This window comes from Equus caballus, chromosome 21 (genome assembly GCF_041296265.1).
Source record: "Equus caballus isolate H_3958 breed thoroughbred chromosome 21, TB-T2T, whole genome shotgun sequence".
Classification (NCBI taxonomy): Eukaryota; Metazoa; Chordata; class Mammalia; order Perissodactyla; family Equidae; genus Equus; species Equus caballus.
This window is the reverse complement of record NC_091704.1, coordinates 72,012,778-72,031,577: the sequence shown is the minus strand read 5'-3', so window position 1 is coordinate 72,031,577 and position 18,800 is coordinate 72,012,778. Positions and strand designations below refer to the sequence as shown.

Genomic DNA, 18,800 nt, shown 5'->3' with positions numbered 1-18,800 from the left:
GCTCTTCCCCGTTCCTCTGGCTACACCCAAGTCCTGGCAGGCGTGAAGCGCCGTCTCAGTGTGAGCATGCTGAGTAAGGGGTCCCCTCTGAGTATAGGCTTTCTCTGCTGATTCCACGCTTACGGAACCTACAGACAGAGTCGTCCCGCAAACAGCAATATTACGTTCCTGCACTGCACGGCCAAACACGGGGCCCAAGACAGGTCCTTGTCAATTAAACTAGTGGTTTTTTTTTTAATTCTCTTGGCCGATTCACATTATAACTCTTCAGCCATGTGAGTCTGCCTTGGCTGACCTGACCTAAAATAAACAACTCCAAAAACATGGAGGGATGGGTTCATTTCCCCAACTGTCTAATTTTTATGCCAAATGAGACACAGGAGATTCTTCAACATACTCAGATTTTATACAATTTTATTATTCTACTAACAAAATCATACAAAGACAGGAACCTAAAAAAGGAGCACATGCCATCGCTTTACACAGCTGCGGTCAGGATCTCACAGTCCACAGTGGGGGTCGCGGTGCTGACATGGGTGCTGCGGGCAGGCGGGGGGCCCAGACCGCAGCCCCACCTCCATCCATGCAGCCAGCTTGGCTTTGTGTGAGCAAGGGTGAGGGCGCGAACGGCCCCGCTTTCCAGCCGCTGACCAACATTCCAGCCAGTGCGGACGCTGCTCTCCTCTCGGCTCAGGGACCCGGGGCTGGTGGCCCCTCCCCAGGCACGGGAAGGGGACCAAGTTGCAAGGGAGGCGTTTCGGCTGCCAGGTCAGCACTGAAGGAAACAGCACAGTGCCAAGAGCAGCCTGCCCCACCCGGCTGCGGCTGTTTGGCACACACTCTGGCCAGCGGTCGCTCCGAGGGCGATGCTGACCCTCTACGCTGCCCGACTGCTCCTCAGAGGCGTCTGGAAGCACAGGCTCAGCCTCCGGCCTGAACTGAAACCTGGGGACGGGGCTGATTCCCTCAGGAGTCCGTGAGGGCCAGAGGAGGCGGAGGGCCTGGCATCTGGGGTACTTTTCGATTATCACTGAGATGCCAGGTGTTTAAATAAATAAATAGGCCACACAGAGCACGAGGCGCCAATCACGGCACCATCTACACGGAACGTGATCGCGACCCAGAAAGCAGAGACCGAAAGGTAAAGTGCAAAACACCTACGGATCATGGAAAGGGTCTGTCAGCGCCCTGAGCCGGCCGCCACCGTCGCCTTGGGCCAGTGGGAGGCGACGCGCAGGCTTCAGCCGGACAGGTCAGTGCTGGGCACTGCTGACACTCCAGAACCACCATGTGGCAGGCCTGCCCTCTCCCGGAGTGTGCAGCGGGGCCCTGGGGTCGTGTCGGACGCTGAACTGCTTGGCGTGGGGACATCTCGGCATCTACCATTTCTGTGTGGCGCCCTGGGTCCTGGCATACCCATCTGCTTGAGGTGCTGATGGCCCAGGGTGCCTGCCGAGCCAGCCATCAGTGCTTGTGAAGGGATGCGGCTGGGTCCCGGCTGCAAACATAGCGTGGTTTCCTGTGAACATCCCGGACGGGGAAGAACTGAGACGGAACCACCGACGAGCCGGCAGGTCCAACCAGGGACGTTAATTCCAGAATCCAAAGGCAGAGCACGTGGCCACTGCCCCTGGGCTCACTCTGCTGGAACCAGATGGCCGGCTGTGCCCAGGGCACTCGAGCCGCCCTCAGGAGCACACGGAGCACGGAAGGCGCCCACATCTTCCCTTCTCAGTCACACGCTAGTTCTCGGCCTGGACAGGAGAGCCCCCGGGGGTGTTCTAGAAACTTCTGTAGGAAGCCACGCCGCAGGTCAGGCAGCTGGCCAGTGGATGCTGTGGCACCGTCCTGCCGGCCTGGCAGTGCCCGGGAAGCCGAGCGTTAGGAGTAGATGGTGATCACCTCCCGGCCACTGCCCCTGACGAGGAGGACCCTGTTGAGCCCCTCGGTCAGGACCTCGAGGAACTCCATGTCTGGGGGGCTGGGTTAAGGACACAGCTGATCCCACTGGGTGTGTGGCTGAAACAGGAGGGAAGTGACTGTATCTACTCAGATCCCGTGTCCAGTTAGGACTGGGACTGAGGAGGAGCAAGGCTGAGGCAGGGAAGCCGGGCCCAGGTTCTGGGGGAGAAGGGAGAGACCCAGGGACCCCACCCTACACAAGGCCTCAGCCAGGCTCGCTCAGCCCACACCTGCAGGCAGCAGGACCAGGAACTGAGCAGTCCCCTGCCCCCACCCAGGGGCTCTGGGCACAGACCCAGCAGGAGGGACCCCTGGATGATGTGGCCACTGTCCACAGAGACACCCAGATGGGCCAGGAAGTCCTGGTCACCAACAAAGCACAGATTCCTAAAGCGTGTGGTCAGCTTGAGGTTTAAAACCAGGCTGGCTGCTCACCACCTCCCAACTGCATGCTTTCTCCTGCCCCGAGGGGAGGGCGGGGGCTGTGCCCAGGAGGACGGGTTCCAGGCTGCATATACCCCAGCAGCACAGGGACCTGTCTCCTGCACCCCAGGGCAGCAGGCATGTGTTCAGGGGCTGACCTATGACTCTCAGGATCATGCCTGGCAGCCTCCCGCCCCAATTGACCAGGAGGGGCCGGGGGCCCATGTGGGGACAAGGTGCAGCCAGGGCACACGCGGAGACAGGCTCAGAGTGGAACCACCAGCAGAGGCGCCCCAGCTCTGTCCAGTCCTGGCAATGGAGTAAACACACAGGGCGCCCCACAGCCGTGGGAAAACGCCCAGGATGGGAGTCAGCTGGCAGGAGCTCAGAGCCCAGGGCCCAGGGTCCTGGAGCCGGTGCCCTGGGACCACCCCACAGAGGCAGGGTCGGGGGTCAGTGATGTGGCGGCTGCCCTTCTCCTCTGGGTGTTTGGGGTCTGGTCTCCATGCCTGTGTCCACCCCACTCACCACCCTAATTCCTGGGGCGTCCCTACGTGCCGCATGAAGGGCTCAGCACCGGGAACGCCAGGTGCATTTACCACCTGCTTCTGCGTGCACTGCAGTGTCATCTATGCTGCCCCTTCAGCCCCCACGCTGACACCCCAAAGTCAACCGGGCTGTTCACTGAGGTTCGCAGGCCTGGCTCAAACGCGGCCTCGTTTCTTCAAACACTGAGACAGAGACCACCCCCCGACACCTGCCAGCTCCCAGATGCACCACTACCGGCCACAGAGGGACAGAGCGGAGTGGGGTCTGCTCCTCTGCCTCGGTGCCTGTCTGCCCACGGCCCCCACAGGCAGCCCAGGCGTGGAGGCTGTCATCCAGGTGACCCCAGGCTGGGCCCTGTGTGCACACTAACGTCAGGTAGGATTCAGGAACCAGTGCTCCCAGCTCGAGGGGGCCCCACAAACAAAAAGAGAGCCAGCTGCCACCTTATCACAGGGAAACGTAACGACCCTACCACTCACCCGCCCCAGCAGGCAGCACCCAGAAAGGATACAGTTCTCGTCCCCCTGCCGGTTTTTGGGGGGCCCCGGCATGTTCAGTAGGACCAGCTGGGCGTCCTGGGACTTGTTGAGCAGGACATCGTTGAGCTTCACGGCCGTGTGCATCCTCCTGACGTTGCACTGGTTCCTGTGGGAGGGAGCCGGTCACAGGGCACCAACCACCCGCGACTCTGGGCCGAAGCCGCGTGAGCCCCGACCCATGCACCTCCCCCTTGTTAGGAAGGGTCAGGCGAAAACAGTCAGGATTCTGACGGAGTCACCCGCAGAGAACACACAGGGAGTGAGTCCACGTGAGAATCGTGACGCAGGCCGGGGCAAGTCACGCAGGAAGGAGGCGGCTTTGCCTCCACACGTTCTAGACGGAGCATCACTAAGCCGCCAAGCTTCCACATCTATGCGCAGTTCTCCACACGGAAACGGGGGCCTCCCTGGCGGAGCTCGCCATCCGGGCGCAGAAAGGCGCTCACACGCGGACAGGCCCAGAAATGTTCTCCTTTGAAACCCTGGGCATCGCAGCCGAACCTGCTCCAGATGCTGCTTTGCGATGGGTCTGCTAACGGAGCGCACGCGGCAGCTCTCATGCTTCCTGACTCAGGCTGGGGACGGAGGGGACCTCAGCCACGTGCGGAAAGGAAGGCCCAGGCCCCTCCATCCGGCCACTGCCGTCTGAGGTCCTGGAACCGAGCTGGAGATTCTGGCCGGGAATGCGGCTCATGGGGCAGGCGCTCAGGCAGCCACTAAGAGGGTCCACCCATCCCTCCGCGCCCCCGGACACTGCTGCTCATGGCCGGCGGCTGAACAAGACCTTCCAACCTTCAGTGACACAGACCTCATGTCTGCATCCTCGCTAACCACCCGGTTCTCCACACTCCACGAAGCAGGCGGGGCGCCCACTGTGCACTGAGTCGCTCCCCCAAATGTCCCGGGCAGCCCAGGTCCAGCAGCGGCCCCAAGGGAGGGTCCCCACCAGGTAAGATGCGGGTGCTGCAGACCTGCGCCCACCGGTACGCCTGGGCACCCCCAGGTCTCCTGTCCTCCTCGTTTAGCCCATGTGTCCCCAGTCAGGTGGCCGCGGGTCCCTTCTCCAGCAAACTGCATCCCAGCAAGCGTGCTGTGGACACTGGACCAGGAGACATGAAGGCCTCAGAGGACCACGCCTCCCTCTGCGTCAGAACACTCTGCACAGGGGCCAATTCTCGGGTCACACACGACGGAATCCCGGCCAGCCACAGGGACGGCAGCCTGGCGCTTCGGCTGCAGCCCTTCTCAGAGCAGGTCACCTGGGCCCCGGACACGAGAAGAACAGGCAGATGGACAGAGGCGGCCACATGAGGGGTCAGGGAACGGCCTGCAGGATGGACGCCTGGCCACAGCCTTTGATCAACTCAATACTTAAGCCAAACAAATCCGATTGTAACCACCAGTCAGAGAAGGAAGACGGGGAAAGGAATTCTTCATTTTCCCTCTCCAATTTCATCAGATAAATTACAGACTGGTCTCCGGCCACGGCATAATCGGGGTCTTTCATCACAAGAACCATGAGTCAGTTGCCTGGATACACCACAATTACCAGTGAGTCTGGGGACAACAGCAATTCTAGAAACGCATGTGTGTGATATTAAAGGATCTCTTAGGAGTAAGAGTTTGAAAACACCTATAATCTTAAATCCGAGGTCTGGGTCTGGTAAGGCCTGGCTCCAGGGTGACGTGCCCCATGGAGGTCAGAGAGACAGGGACGGGGGCCCAGGGTGGTCTCGCGTTTCCAGAAGCTAGTAGAAACCTGCCTCTGTTCCCCGACAGCCAGTCCTGAGTCCTCAAAGCAAGGAAATGTTCATAACTCTGCTGCCTCTGGCGGAAAAGACCCTCAAGACAGGGTTCCCTGAGGCTGGGAATTAGAGTCCGTGGGGCCAGGGGGGTGAGGGCCGGGCAGAGGAAGGGCCGTGGCTAATGTGCCCATGGCCAGCAGGTGGGCAAAGTGAGATTTCTGTCCCTCGGCTGCTGGTGGCAACACTCGAGGACAGCTGACGAAACAGACACAGACGGGAAAGACGCACACGACACAGCCAGGGGCCTGGCGACACCTGAAGTGCCCCCACCCTGGGGACCACACGGTGAGTCACGCACGTGTCACCGAGGGGCTGACCTGAGCACGTTCCAGAGGCTCCCACTCTAACCCACGAGGACAAGTCAGAGAAGTAAGGTCCTGTCCCCAGCACTCAGCTCCTGAGTGGAACCTCAACCTCACACTCAGTTCACGCCCATAAGACAGCCTCCTGCTAGTTCACTTTCTCCTGACTCTCCAGGTCTGCTGGGGTCCAACCCATGACCTCACGTGAGTGCGCAGCCAACACACGGGAGACGTGGGGGCCCTGACCGCAAGCCCGTGCGGCACGTAGGGGATGAGATCTCAGAGGCCCCGACTCAACAGAGTCTAGGGGAGAAACCCTATTCCTGTGTCTGTGTGTTTTTTCAATTAATACACTTTATTTGGGGAACATTTTTAAGTTACGGAAGAACACAGCAGAAGGCACCGAGTCCCACGTACCCCTCCTCTCCCAGCAGCTTCCTGACACATCTACACCTTCTGCCCCTCAGCAGACCAACACCTGCCCATCTCCCGCAGGGTGGGATTAACTCAGGGGCTAAACCACCTGGTCCCTCGCTCGGCCGTGAGTGTTGCCCCAGCTGCGGCCGCCGCAGGGGAAGCACCCAGAAAGTTAGTGAGGGAGGAGTGGGGAGGGCGAGATGGACAGACGGACAACATGGCCTCGGGGCAGGTCCCCAGGACGCCTTCCGACCAGCCCTGGACCCCTGGCAGTACGCCTAAGCCACGCAGGTCAGACCAGGCACAGGGATCATCCACGTCCCTTCCCACACGGGGCTGAGGACGCGGCCTCCTCCAACTGAGACGGCATCTGTTGGGGGTCGGGGACACGCTGAGGTTCTGTGTCTGCGCCTCGACCTCGAGAGACGTGGATGAACTAGCTGACAGCCACCGAAGCAAGGCTCCCCTCCACTCCAGAGCGGGCTCAGGACAGACCCTCCCAGGCCCCGGGTTTACACATCATTTAGAGAACAAATTTCAGGGGTGTGCCATGAGCCACTCTGCATGGAGGAGAGCGAACTAGACTACTGAGAGCTGCAACGGGGCAGGCAAGCTCCGCCTGCACACAGACACGGACACACAGGGCCCTGCACACACACATGCGTGCACACGCACGGGGCCAGGCATGCACACACGGGGACACATGCACACACGCGGCCATGCACACGCGGTTCACAGGCTACACTGCCCGGCGTGCGAGGCGACCAAGCCTGAGAGGCGTCCCAGTAAAGCGAGCAGACTTACAGGTTTCCCCATTCTCTACAAGGGAGAGAAAACACAGAGAAGACGTCACTGCAGGAGAGCACACAACGCGCACTTGGAAACAACACTGGGCTCATCGAGGCCACCCTCTTCCGGCCAACCTTGGTCCTCCTCGACCAGGGGTCTGCTGCTCGGGGCCCAAGGAAGCCCCCAGCCCTTCCTGACAAGTCGGGGTTTTTGGTCCAGCCCCACCACTGAAGCCCCCGTGAGCTCCCCCATCCTGGGACCCGAGGGAGCTGCTAAATGTGACTCAGCTTGGGACCCCTCCCTGGGGCCCAGCTACATCACCTCCCCCACGGCACCTCTGGCAGCCCGGTGGGGGCTCAGCTCAACGCCACGGGTGGAGCCAAGGCCACAGCCCTGACGGGCAGCCTACCCTATGGGGGATCAAGGCTGGGAGCGTGCGTCCATCCAGAAGCCCTGACTTCCGGCTGCCCTGAGACCCACCGAGAACCCAGACAAGCCAACTGCACAGCTGACTCGCTGACCGGGGCTGGCTGACTGGCCTGAAGCAGGCTAGCCCTTGCCCAGTTCTGTTCTCCCACAGGCCTGCTGATCCGCAGGTGTGGGCCTGTGGCACTTTATCGGGCAGTGAAGGGGGCCTGTGCCCACTGCTGGGCCGGTGCAGCAGGACCTGCCACGTGGGCCTGTGGGCGACACTCACGGCTTCAGAGTGAAGAGGTCTTTGAACCCGGACACACCGGGGTCTCTGTTCTTGGACTTCTCAGCAATCAGCTTCTCCTTCGTCCAGGTCATCTGCACCTTGTCTGGCGTGGACGGCGGCTGCGTCTTGCCGGCTGCCGCAGAGTGGGAGGCGGTGTTCCTGTCGTGGATGAGCTGAGCCTGGCAGGAGAGCAGGGGCAGCAACCGACTCAGCAGCCCAGCAGGTGGTCTCCAAAGTCCCCAGGGAGGAGAGGAGCACAAGAAGAGCCACGCTGGCCCCACGACACCGAGAGGGCTGTATGACCCCAGACCCGGGGACCCCGCACCCGCCCTCCGCATGTCACCCCAGTGCCACGCCCACCCCACTGGTCCCCTGCTCCTGAGCTTCCAGACCAAACCCATCGGTTCCTGCCCTGGCTCTGAGAGCACTGAGAAAGGACCCAGGACCCCACATTGATGCGAGGGGACGTTCAGGCCCCAAAGTCTCCACACTTGACCTAGCTCCACACATACGGCCTCCACCCCCGACCGGCTCATCCATCTGTCCACTCACTTATCCATCCCCTCATCTGTCCATCCACTCACTCACCCATCCATCCACCCTTCCTCATTCATTCATTGCTTTGTTCATCCATCATTTACATATTCATTCAGCCATTCACTCATCCATTGATTCATCCATCCATCCTGTCACTCATGGCTCACCTGTTCATTCATTCATTCCTCCATCCATCTCCTCATTCACTCACCCATTAATTCATCCATTCATCCATCCTCTCACTCATTCACTCACCCACTCACCTATTCATTCATCCATTCATGCATACATCCACTCACTCATTCCCTCACCCACTCACCTATTCATTCATGCATACTTCCACTCATCAACAGCACAGGGGTTGCTGGGAGCCCACATTCTTGGGGTGGGGCAATGAACCCATGGGGTTTGGGGAGGAACAGGGTGCAGAGAGAAGGAGCTACAGGGCCACACAAGGCACCCAGGAAGCCCGTGTACCGAGAAGGCACTGACTGATGGCCAGAGAGAGGCGGGGTAGGCCTGTGGGAGGAGGGGCGCTCAGGGCAGAGGTCTATGTGGCGAGTGTAGAGGTCACCCAGGCGGTGACAGGGTCAGACTGCGGGGCTGCAGGGCCGCGTGGAGACGGGGCGGAGCCTGGGGAGGGTACGAGTTGGCTCTGGGCACTCGCTGTGGCTGCTGGTTGAGGGTGGCGGGCACAGGTGGAGGGTGGCCAGCTGGGCCTCCACGGGGGTCCTGGCAGGAGATGGTACAAGAGGGACCACGCGTGGCTACGACGGCCGGGTGGATGCTGGCTCTGCGCAGACCTGGGTGTACGAGACCAGGGGCAACACAGCCGCTGACCCCAGCCTAGGCGTGACCTTGAGCCGTGTTGGGGACAGGACGTGGAAGTGGAAGTCACGCCACCTGGCTCTTTGTGAAACCCGATGTGGAGAAGACGTGCTCCGAGTGACAAAGGCCCTGGGTGGCACACAGGGCCTGGAGGCGCACAGGCCAGTGCAACACAGATGGACACACTGCACCTTGTCACAGGGTCCCGCGTGATCCCCATGAGACCGACCACTCCCACCACATCACGGGCGCCTGCACGAGGGGTCAGTGTGTCCGCGCGCACCTCCCTCTGCCGCTCCGTCTTGGACAGCTGCATCTGCTTCAGCATCTGGGACCTCTGCTCCATCATCAGGGTCTTCTCATACGTGAACGCCGAAATGTCGTTTTCAACCTGGAAGGTTCCAGAGCCCAGAAGTAAATACCACGTATACAAAAATGGCGTGTGTTCACTGAACGCCACCTGTCTCACTCGGTGTTTGAGCGAGGGCTGAAACAACCCGAGCGTGTGTCCCGGGCGCCGCTCCTCACGTCACGGTCCTGCCCTCCGCCGCCTCAGAATTCCGAGCCCCCAGGAGCCGCCATGAGCATGTGTGAGTATGAGCGTGTAAGTGTGTGTGCAGGCGAGCGTGTGCAAGTGCAAGCAGCTGTCACACTGAACACGCTCCCGCCTCGGCCCCACGCCCTGCAGGGCCGCCGTTCACTTACATGCAGGACGGCCCGCGAGGAGGAAAACGTGGCCCCCACGAGCTAACCCAGCACACGTGGTGTCTGGTCAGGGCACTGCCCAGCGGTGGCCCCAACTGCACAGACCCGGGCACCAGGGACACATGCACAAGTAACAGGAGTCGCTCTCTGTGCCCAGAAGGGAGCTGACGTCTGCGCAGGACGGGACCGTAACTCGTCCGCTGACCGCGGAGCTCGGCTCCTCCCCTGACCACAGGCCTGTCCCTCGGCAGGCAGCACTGGGCCCTGCCTGCATGGGTCAGGGCCGCGATGCCGGCTACAGCACTGCCGGCCCTCACAGGCTCTGAGGGGCGAGCAGCCCGTGCGCCTTCCGTGGGGTCTGCGTGCCCGTCTGGCAGGGCCAGGGTACCGGCTCACTGCTCCTGCGAGCGGGTCCCATTCCCCCAAACTCCCAACGACTTGCCGTGTGGGGAAATCAGCTTTTACGCATTATTTCTGCCTCAGGCCAGTTGACTAAATTTACTAAGTTCTATTTTTTTGGTTTTCCAGATATTTAAATCATACACAGAAAAAAATCATGCCCACTTCCAATACTTAAGGCTCCAACATCAACTTCCAGAAAACAGGGTGGCTGGGGATGCCCCGCCCGTGGAAGCCGTGGGACACACTGGCCCCGTGGTCATGGGGAGCTGGTTCTGGCGCGGGTGCTCTCACTCCATTGACCAAGTGTCTGTGTATTCTTCCCTGAGTTCACTATGCAACTGATTCATTTTAAAGGAAAGTTTTAGCAGAAACCCCAACCCTCTGGCACCAACACTTGGTGGTCCATGCCCCTGACACAGTCTTTCTAAGCTTCACAGATGGGGCACCGTCTTCCTTCACGGTGACCCGATTTCTTCCCGCAAGACTTCAGCCTCTGCCCCTGGCTTCCCCCCCTCATTAATTTTCACATCCCCCGCAGTGGAGCTCCCCGCTTCCTGCGGACAGTGCCCTAGAGACCCTGGCTCCGGGGGCCACGGGTGATACCCTCGCTCTCTATGAAGAGGGCCCCTGACTCACAGAAGCCCACGCAAGAGAGGGATCCTGGACCGGTTCCATCCTGGGGGGCCCTGGAGGGGGGCTGGCCTGGCGAACCCCCCAGGAACAGCAGGATGGGGAGGGGGGACCTAACTGACCCAATTGTAGCTGGTCTGCTCACAGGGCAAGGCCCGCCCTCCACTCAAGGTCAAGCAGGGTCGGCATCAGGCAGGGACAGGGGTCTGCTCTCACTCCACAAAGGCTATGCAATCAGGCTCCTAACACCTCGACCTTTGTACTTAAACCTGATCTGCCTTCGCGACTGAACTAGGCAGGGCTGTGATTGTAACAACGTTATTGTCAAACCAACCACACCCACTGCCCGCTTAGAAAGTGGAATCCGACCAGCGGCTGTGAAACCTAAGAACCACAGTTACTGCCCAGTCGTGACACCGATGCCACATCTCACGGACGTGGCCCTGCTGTCCAGGGCCCTCCTCGAGCGCATGGCCAGGGCATCCGCCGTCCTAACCCAGATGCCTTAAACTGCGTGAAATCCCAAACACAGACAGGCTAGGCCGATGGACGCTGACAGCGAGGATGGGAGACAGCAAACGGAGGTGGGAGCTGCCTGGGGACCTCCCAGTGGCCGAGGTCGGAAGGACACGACTAGTAAGATAAACAGCGCGGTACAGCATGCGTGCAGAGCAGCACGAGAGGCCACCCTGCAGACGCACACAGGGAGGTGACCACACCTGGGGGGGGCGTCCAACAGGGAACGCTGCTCCCCCACAGGAAGCGGAGCCTGACCCCCACCCCACGCCCGAGGGAAGCTGGCCTTGGGACACACGTGTGAACACGGAAATGCCGTGATTTCACAGCGAGGCGGCTGGACCGCAGGTTCACGCACCTGTGACGGGTTGACCATCATGTCCCCCTTACAGGACACGCTGGGGAGGGCTCACTCTGACGGCTTCCTCCCGTAAACCCGTAAATACAGTCATGAGAAAAACATCAGAAAACCTAAACCGAGGGACATTCTACAAAAACCCAACCTCCTCGAAACTGTCAGAGTGACAAAAAGAAGAAAGTCAGAGACTGTCACAGCCCAGAGGGCCTGAGGGCACACGGCGGCTAAATCAGGGTGGGTCCTGGACGGGAGCCAGGGCAGCGGGACCCCGGGGACACTGCACGACGCTAACACTCTGGGGTGCAGCCCACCGCTGCGACCACCGCGGTTAGTGCAAGGTCAGCACAGGGCACGCGGGAGCCGAGACGGCCTCCGCAAATCGACAATGCGGCACAACTTTGTTGGAACACGATGGCCCGCGGTCGCCCCCGTGCCCGCACACCCTCACCATCTCCACCACCTCCACCTCCGCGCTGATCCTGAGGTGGTACAGGAACATCTGCAGGTCCTTCTTCATCTGGATGCTGTTGTCGTCCACCTGGGCCACCGTGAAGATGCGCATCCGGCACTTCCTCCACACCTGGGGGCGGGGTGACGCCGTGAGGCCCCAGCTGCCCGGCATGGTGCTCCCGGCACCACTGTCCCCCACTGCCCACCTCGTCACAGAGACCCCCCCAGTGCCCCTGTGTGACCCCCAGCCCCCATGACCCCTGGCCCCTCATGCGACCCCCCGCGCCCCTGTGTGACCCATCCCCTCATGACCCTTGCCCCCACCTAACCCCTGACCCCCATGACCCAAGACCCTGATGACCCCCAGCCTCCCATGTGACCCCCCACCCTGGTGTGACCCAGCCCCTTGTGACCCCTGCCCCCACCTAACCCCTGACCCCCCATGACTTGAGACCTCGATGACCCCTGGCCCCCCATGTGACCCCCCGTCCCCATGTGACCTATCCCCTTGTGACCCCCGCCCCCACCTAACCCCTGACCCCCATGACCCAAGACCCTGATGACCCCCAGCCTCCCATGTGACCCCCCACCCTGGTGTGACCCAGCCCCTTGTGACCCCTGCCCCCACCTGAGCCCTGGCCCCCCATGGACTCTGCCCCTGTGCGCCCCACCTTGTGCTGCCGCAGCAGGAAGGGCAGCAGCATGAGCAGGCCCCCGTCGTGCACGATCCACCACACGTCGATGTTCCCATCGCTGAACCGCTCCTGGTTTTGTGGAAACAGATCCACGTTCTTGGCCACCAGTAGAGCCTGATGCGCGGCCGTGGTGTCACGGACGGTGTCTGTGGGAGGCAGGGGTGGTCACTGGGGCCTCGGCAGAACCACAGGCCCCGTGGACTCGCCAGGCACCAGCGAGCGAGGGAGGCAGCCATGGGCGAGGCCGCAGGTCCCCGCAGAGCCCCCACCCTCGGCCAGGCGCCGAGGGCAGCCCTCGCTCCATCAGCGACTCCGCTGCCCGGCCAGCGGTACCTCCCCAGGAAGTGCCAAACTAGGGGCAGGGCTGGGAGGACCGAGGGTGTCTCAAGGTTTTCAAATGGCCGTTTGCTTCTCAAGCAAAACAGCTCAGTCGGGGCCTCCAATGGTCTCCTAGAGCCGGCCCTTGGGCCGGTGACCCTGAGACCCAGCAGGCCTGTGGACCCCGCACACAGGCCTGGGGATGCTGCTCACCGACGAAGTTCTTCCAGGAGAAAGGGTTGTCCTCCTGCTTCCAGGACGCGGGCCAGGCCATGAGCACCGTGTTGTGCTTCATGCCCCCCAGACCGGCCGACTGGATGAGGTGGGACATGCCATCCCGCAGGTTGGAGGACACCACCAGCTGGCAGAAGCCTTTGGTCTTCTCGGTTCCCATCAGAGACCGGATGTTCTGGGGGGACAGGTCAGGGGGTCGGTGCCACTGCACCAAGGAGCAGGCTGGGAGCAGCAATGCCAGGACCTACCCACCCACCACGAGGCTGCTGGGGCGGCGACGGGCAGGCCCCACACCCACATCACTGCCTCACACAGAGGCCACAGGGTTGACAGGGGCGTGGCCTTTGGTCCCTGAAATTTAGGCCGTGGGCCTGGTGCTTGAGTGGACAGGCTGCCTGGTGTGCATGCAGACACACGTGTGCAGGAGAGCAAGGTGAAGGCCCTCGGGACACGGCACGAGGCGGTCCCCTATACAGGATCTCCACCATCACAGGCCCTGCCACCTCACTCGGACATCTCAGACCCTGGGCTATATGCCTGCTCCTTGAAAGCTTTGCTAGAACATGTCCAATCTAACAACTCTTCCAAGGGCTGTGGCCCCTCGTGCGCTCAGGAAAGGAACACAGGCACGGGCCACACGCCCTGCCACGGGCAGTCACTGCCCTCTCTGCCTTGCGCCAGGTCTTGGACGGGGGTGGCTCGGTTTCAAGGGGAGGCTGACACACAGTGACCAACGATACGCCTTTCATGAAAGTGATGCCACTTGTGGACACTGGGCTTCTCTGTGGCCACGCTGACCAGCCCTGGGGGGCCGAGGCTGGGGGCCCCTTTGGCAGAGCCATGAACCACAGGAGCCTTGCAGCCAGACACCAGGTGGAACCGTCCTGCTGGATTTCAAACTCGCTCGGGACAGCGACCTTTGACTCCTGGATTTCTGCCTCGCACAATGGGAGCCTCTCTCCCTGCCTGACTCCACTGCACTTTGATTGAATACAGACTATTTGTTTTGAGTTTGATATCCCCAAGGACAATGACGCAACACCTAAGTCCACAGCTTACAGTCAACCCTGCAGAGTCTAAACCAGGGGTTCACGATCAACAGCGGTCAAGCCCGAGCCCGAGGGTTTACAATGCCACCAAAAGAGGACCGCTGGTGCCCTTGGAGACGGGAAGTAAAGGGGCCCGCCTGCCTCCTGCCTTCCAGCTCACGCTGAACCCAGAGACGCTGAAGGCCCAGGAGGGCAGCTCTCTGGCTGATCGAGGCCCGCCCCGAGCCGTGCCCTCTCCCCCAGTGAATGGCCTGAATCTGGGGGGGCTGGGGGCAGCCCCGGTTTACAGACACACGGACGGCAGAGGGGTTGTTCCAGGACACTCGGTCAACCCAGACATGCACACGGCAGGCAAAGGAGCCGCCGCTCAACCCGCAAGCCAGGGGGAAAGAGCCACCTATGGAGCAAGAGGCCTGGAGACACGCATAGCTGGACGGGGAGGCCTGCGTGAGTCCCACACATGCTGGCCGACAAGGAAGGGAAGAGAAGATGTGACACAACGGGGAGGCAGGACACTGCCTGGCACAGCCGATGCTGAAGGTGTCGAAGAGCTGTGGTCAGAAGGTCCAACGACGAGAAACTCCTGTTTCAGAGACAGATCTGGACCCAGCTCAGGACGCAAGGATAGGAGGCAGGGACACAGCAAACAAAACACGTTTCAGGGAGTCAGGGACGAAGACATGCTGGTTTCACCTTCGCGAGCGGCCCAGGCCGCAGACCCAGTCCCCATAGCCCACATCTGCCACCGGTCCCACCTCCTCAGCCTGCTGGGCTTCAGCACGCTTGTCCAGGTAGGTGCCCTCCAGCACGGAGCCCACGATGGTCAGCCCCTTGCCAGCCTTGAGCTGCGTGGTGAAGGACAGCAGGCGCGGGTGCTTGACCTGCTGCTCCGCGTCCAGGTTCAGCATCACTAGCACCTGGGGCCTGTGAGGGGACAACGGTCACCAAGGCAACACATCACACACTTACTGACGGCGGGACGGGCCAACCGCGAGCTGCCTGCCAGGGACCAAGAGGCATGGTGGGCACCTGCTGGCCAGGCGCCACCTCTGGGTGCGTGTGGGGCGGGGGCCGAGGGGGTTCCAGCGCAGATAAAATTCCATTTCTCTGAGGCAGCCCCTCCCCAACCTCCTCCCAGCAGTGAGAGGACGGAGAGCCGACCGTCACAGACAGACATCCTCGGTCCACGGCATCTGCGGCAGGACCCCAGCAGCTGAGTCCACCCCGTCCCCACCCACTGCACCCCAGGCCCGGCTCAGGGCCCAGCCCACCCTCTTGATCGCTCATTAGCGGGTGGTCAGATTCGAGCTGATCATGTCCAGGCCGCCCCACTGTGGACTGACAAGGCGCTGGAAGCTTCTCAGACAGTCGTCTCCTAGTAACGGGGCCGCGGTTTCTCCCCTAAAGTCTGCCTTTGGAAAGGGGCACTCCGTGGGTCACACGGCATGAGGTGGGTCTGGGGGCCCCGGCACTCACCTCCAGTTCTTGGTGTGGGGGGGCCCTTGCTCCACACGCAGCAGGGCGTAGCGGGCAGCGTTCAGTGACAGCCCCCTGATGCCGTCACCCCACTCCTTCTCGGCCCTGCGAGGAAGCAGCAGTGAGGTCCACCTGCAGCACACCCACCGGGACCACTGGGCAGCCCCGGGGGTCAACGCTGGGTCTCTGCAGTGCTTCTGTGACAGGAGGGGGCTTCCCAGGCCGGCCGAGCGCTGGAAGGGGCAGGATGTGGGGAGGGGGCGGGACGGGGAGGCGGGTGCGGCACTGGCACCTGTGTGTGGGACCGCGGTGGGAGGCAGATGGGGACATGGAGGAGAGCACGTGGGGAGGAGACCCTGCAGGGCGGCGGGGGCCTGGGCAGAGGCGGCTCCACGAGGCCCAGCCTCACCAGCAGTAGCACAGGGACCCCAGACCCTCCTTCCAAACCACGAGTAAGAGCTGAGGGGACTGCAGGCAGCCAACCTGGGGGTCTCACCCACCCCCAGCCCGCCCTACAAGGCCCCACCGCCCCCACTGGAGGGGCCCGGGCGGCTGCAGGAGATGCCCCACTGGGGGGCCGGGCAAGGTGACGTGCTATTGCAGCCATGGTTTGATTGTCTGTGGTAGGCTTTTGGAAATTCTGAATCCATCAAGTCAGTGCCATCGTCAGATGGATTTCAAAATTGCCAAAAATCGCAGCATAAAAAATTAAGGCTACTATACAAGGACACAGATAAATCTCAGGACGTATCCTAACAAACACAGAACCTGCAGAAAACAGTGACCACGCGGCTCTTGCCCGTCAGCACAGTGGCCTGCGGCAGACAAGCTCACAGGCAGAACCTGGCTCCGCCCGCGTGCAGCTCCCGAGGGGAACCTGGGCTTCACAGCTCGGCTGCTGGAGCTCCCCATGCGCCTGTCCGTGGGGAGAGGGACCCCGACGCGCGCGAGCCGAGGGGCCCAACAGCCCCGGATACGAGACCCGGGGAGGCCCCACTGCAGGGAGCGCGGGTTCGCCACGCACTCGCAGAGGCGGCGGGGGGGCACGGCCCACAGTGCTCACCCTCGGTACTCGATGTACTTGTAGATGCAGCCGGCTATGAGCATGGCAAAGAGGGCGTAGTACCAGGAGCAGATGAACATCAGCGCGAGGCACAGGCTCATGCCGAGGAAGGACAGCGTCCTGCGGGACACGCAGCTCACGCACCGGCCCCCATGTGGCCCCACAACTCACCCACCAGCCCCGCACCCAGGGCCTCAAACTGGCATGTGAACAGCTGCCTCAGAAACGTTACTGGTCCCTTAGTGAAAATCCTTCAGCTACTCTGAGAAAACAGCAATGACAACTGGCAACCAGGTCCTCTGCCCCCAACCGTCTCCAAGGGCCGAGATGACCCCACGACTACGCTGACCCCCTGCTCGGCTCCCCTCTGGACCTGGAACAAAATGGGCTTCGTGTGTCCCCCCAGAGCACCCGACGCACTGGGAACACGGACGGCCCGCAGCCCGAGATCCCACGCTCGGATCCAGGAGAGCCGAGGCTGACTGAAGGTGGGATCCACGTGGCTCGGGATGCCTAGGTGCCCCAGGCTGACAAACAGACACACAGCCCTCGTCAGCTTGGCCGGGCTCATTCTGGAGGACGATCAGGGCCCCATGTGGCCTGGGGACTCAGGGGCAGCTGCCTTGCAGACCTGCTGTGTGTGCTGGGACCCAGGGGGCCGCCCTCGGGGGGCTCAACAGTGGTAGTACTTGTGCGCACTGGGACCCAGGGGGCCGCCCTCGGGGGCGCTCACCAGTGGTAGTACTTGAAGCGCGGACGCCAGTTGGGTGTGCGCAGCAGGGTCTGCACAGCGCAAGCCAGGTTCACAAACATGTAGCACATGAGAAAGAACCTGGGGACACAGGGAGCAGCGTCAGGAGCTGGCCAGGCCCCACGGTGGGCCCAGCAAGCTGCCCGTCCTGTGGGAGCCCCAGCCCTCCACCTCCCAGTGAGCCCACTCGTCCACGTCATCCTCCCCTCCTGTGGGGTCTCCCTGCCCCCCTCATCCACGTCACCATCCCCTCCAGTGGGGTCTCCCTGTCCCCTTCATCCATGTCACTGTCCCCTTCCACGGACTCTCCCTGCCCCCTTCATCCATGTCACCGTCCCCTCCCGTGGGGTCTCCCTGCCCCCTTCATCCATGTCACCGTCCCCTCCCGTGGGGTCTCCCTGCCCCCTTCATCCATGTCACCGTCCCCTCCCGTGGGGTCTCCCTGCCCCTTCATCCATGTCACTGTCCCCTCCCGTGGGGTCTCCCTGTCCCCCTCTCATCCATGTCACTGTCCCACAAGTGACTTGGCCACCCATGCCCGTTCCTGTCTATTACTTGTCCTCTGAGCACACGGCCAGCCCCGGAGCACAGGCCTCACGTCCCCCTGGAGGCTGACAAGCGGCAGCCACACTCCCACAGCCTGGTCCCCACACGCCCCCCCAGCGCCCGCGGCCACTCACATGGAGAGGATCGGGGCCACGCTGTCCAGGGAGGCAATGAGGATGCCGGTCTCGCAGATGAGGGCCGTGAGCAGCAGGGCCCACGTGGGCTCCCCGTTGGACTTCCCATGGCCGAACACCTGCAGGGAGGACAGCACGTGGGCTGGTGGCCGAGCGGCAGGGAGCCACAGGGACATCTCACATTCGGGTGAGAAGCCACGCCAGTCGGGTCCAACCCAACAGAGGTCTCAGAGATGCAACCAGCAGAAACAGGCTTTCATGGCACATCCTGGACCTTATTGGCCGGGTCTGCAAAGAAAACCCGACACCCAGAACCTATGAGGGCCAACAGTGCCCCCGTACCTCAGACCCAGGACCCACGCAGAGCACCAGCCGGGGTGCAGGGCGACACCCCCATGTGTTAGACCAGGGGCTCCTGGGATCCTGAGGGCAGCCTCGAGGGGGGAGGAGCGGGTCCCCACAGCGCACACCTGCAGGGAGAACCCCGCAAGGACCTCACAGCAGGGCACCTGGAGCCTTCACCACAGCCACGTGGGGCAGCAATTTCCAGAAGGCCACACTCCGCCCCAGGCACACCAGGCTTTTAAAAGCTTGCTCTGCCACACTGTCTGCTGGCAGTGGTCCC

General features: G+C 62.0%; 1 protein-coding gene across 16 annotated transcripts in view; it reads right to left on the bottom strand.

Moving 5' to 3' along the window:
* Positions 1-397: 397 nt before the first annotated feature.
* SLC12A7 (solute carrier family 12 member 7) overlaps positions 398-18,800 on the bottom strand; it is a 98,437-nt gene continuing 80,034 nt past the window's right edge. For 9 of the 16 annotated variants that reach the window (XM_023625887.2, XM_023625889.2, XM_005604363.4 and 6 more), the window contains exons 13-25: positions 18,176-18,294; positions 17,478-17,576; positions 16,745-16,864; positions 15,682-15,786; positions 14,961-15,129; positions 13,136-13,331; positions 12,581-12,750; positions 11,908-12,039; positions 9,132-9,239; positions 7,484-7,662; positions 6,802-6,816; positions 3,446-3,579; positions 398-1,973 (exon numbers count right to left, since the gene is read on the bottom strand). In XM_023625887.2, the coding sequence (XP_023481655.2) occupies positions 1,882-1,973; positions 3,446-3,579; positions 6,802-6,816; positions 7,484-7,662; positions 9,132-9,239; positions 11,908-12,039; positions 12,581-12,750; positions 13,136-13,331; positions 14,961-15,129; positions 15,682-15,786; positions 16,745-16,864; positions 17,478-17,576; positions 18,176-18,294 (1,638 nt within the window). In that variant the 3' untranslated portion in view covers positions 398-1,881. Of the gene's footprint in view, positions 1,974-3,445; positions 3,580-4,774; positions 5,004-6,801; positions 6,817-7,483; positions 7,663-9,131; positions 9,240-11,907; positions 12,040-12,580; positions 12,751-13,135; positions 13,332-14,960; positions 15,130-15,681; positions 15,787-16,744; positions 16,865-17,477; positions 17,577-18,175; positions 18,295-18,800 lie in introns of those variants that run through there. The other 7 variants (XM_023625888.2, XM_023625890.2, XM_070246139.1 and 4 more) reach the window with 2 other exon arrangements.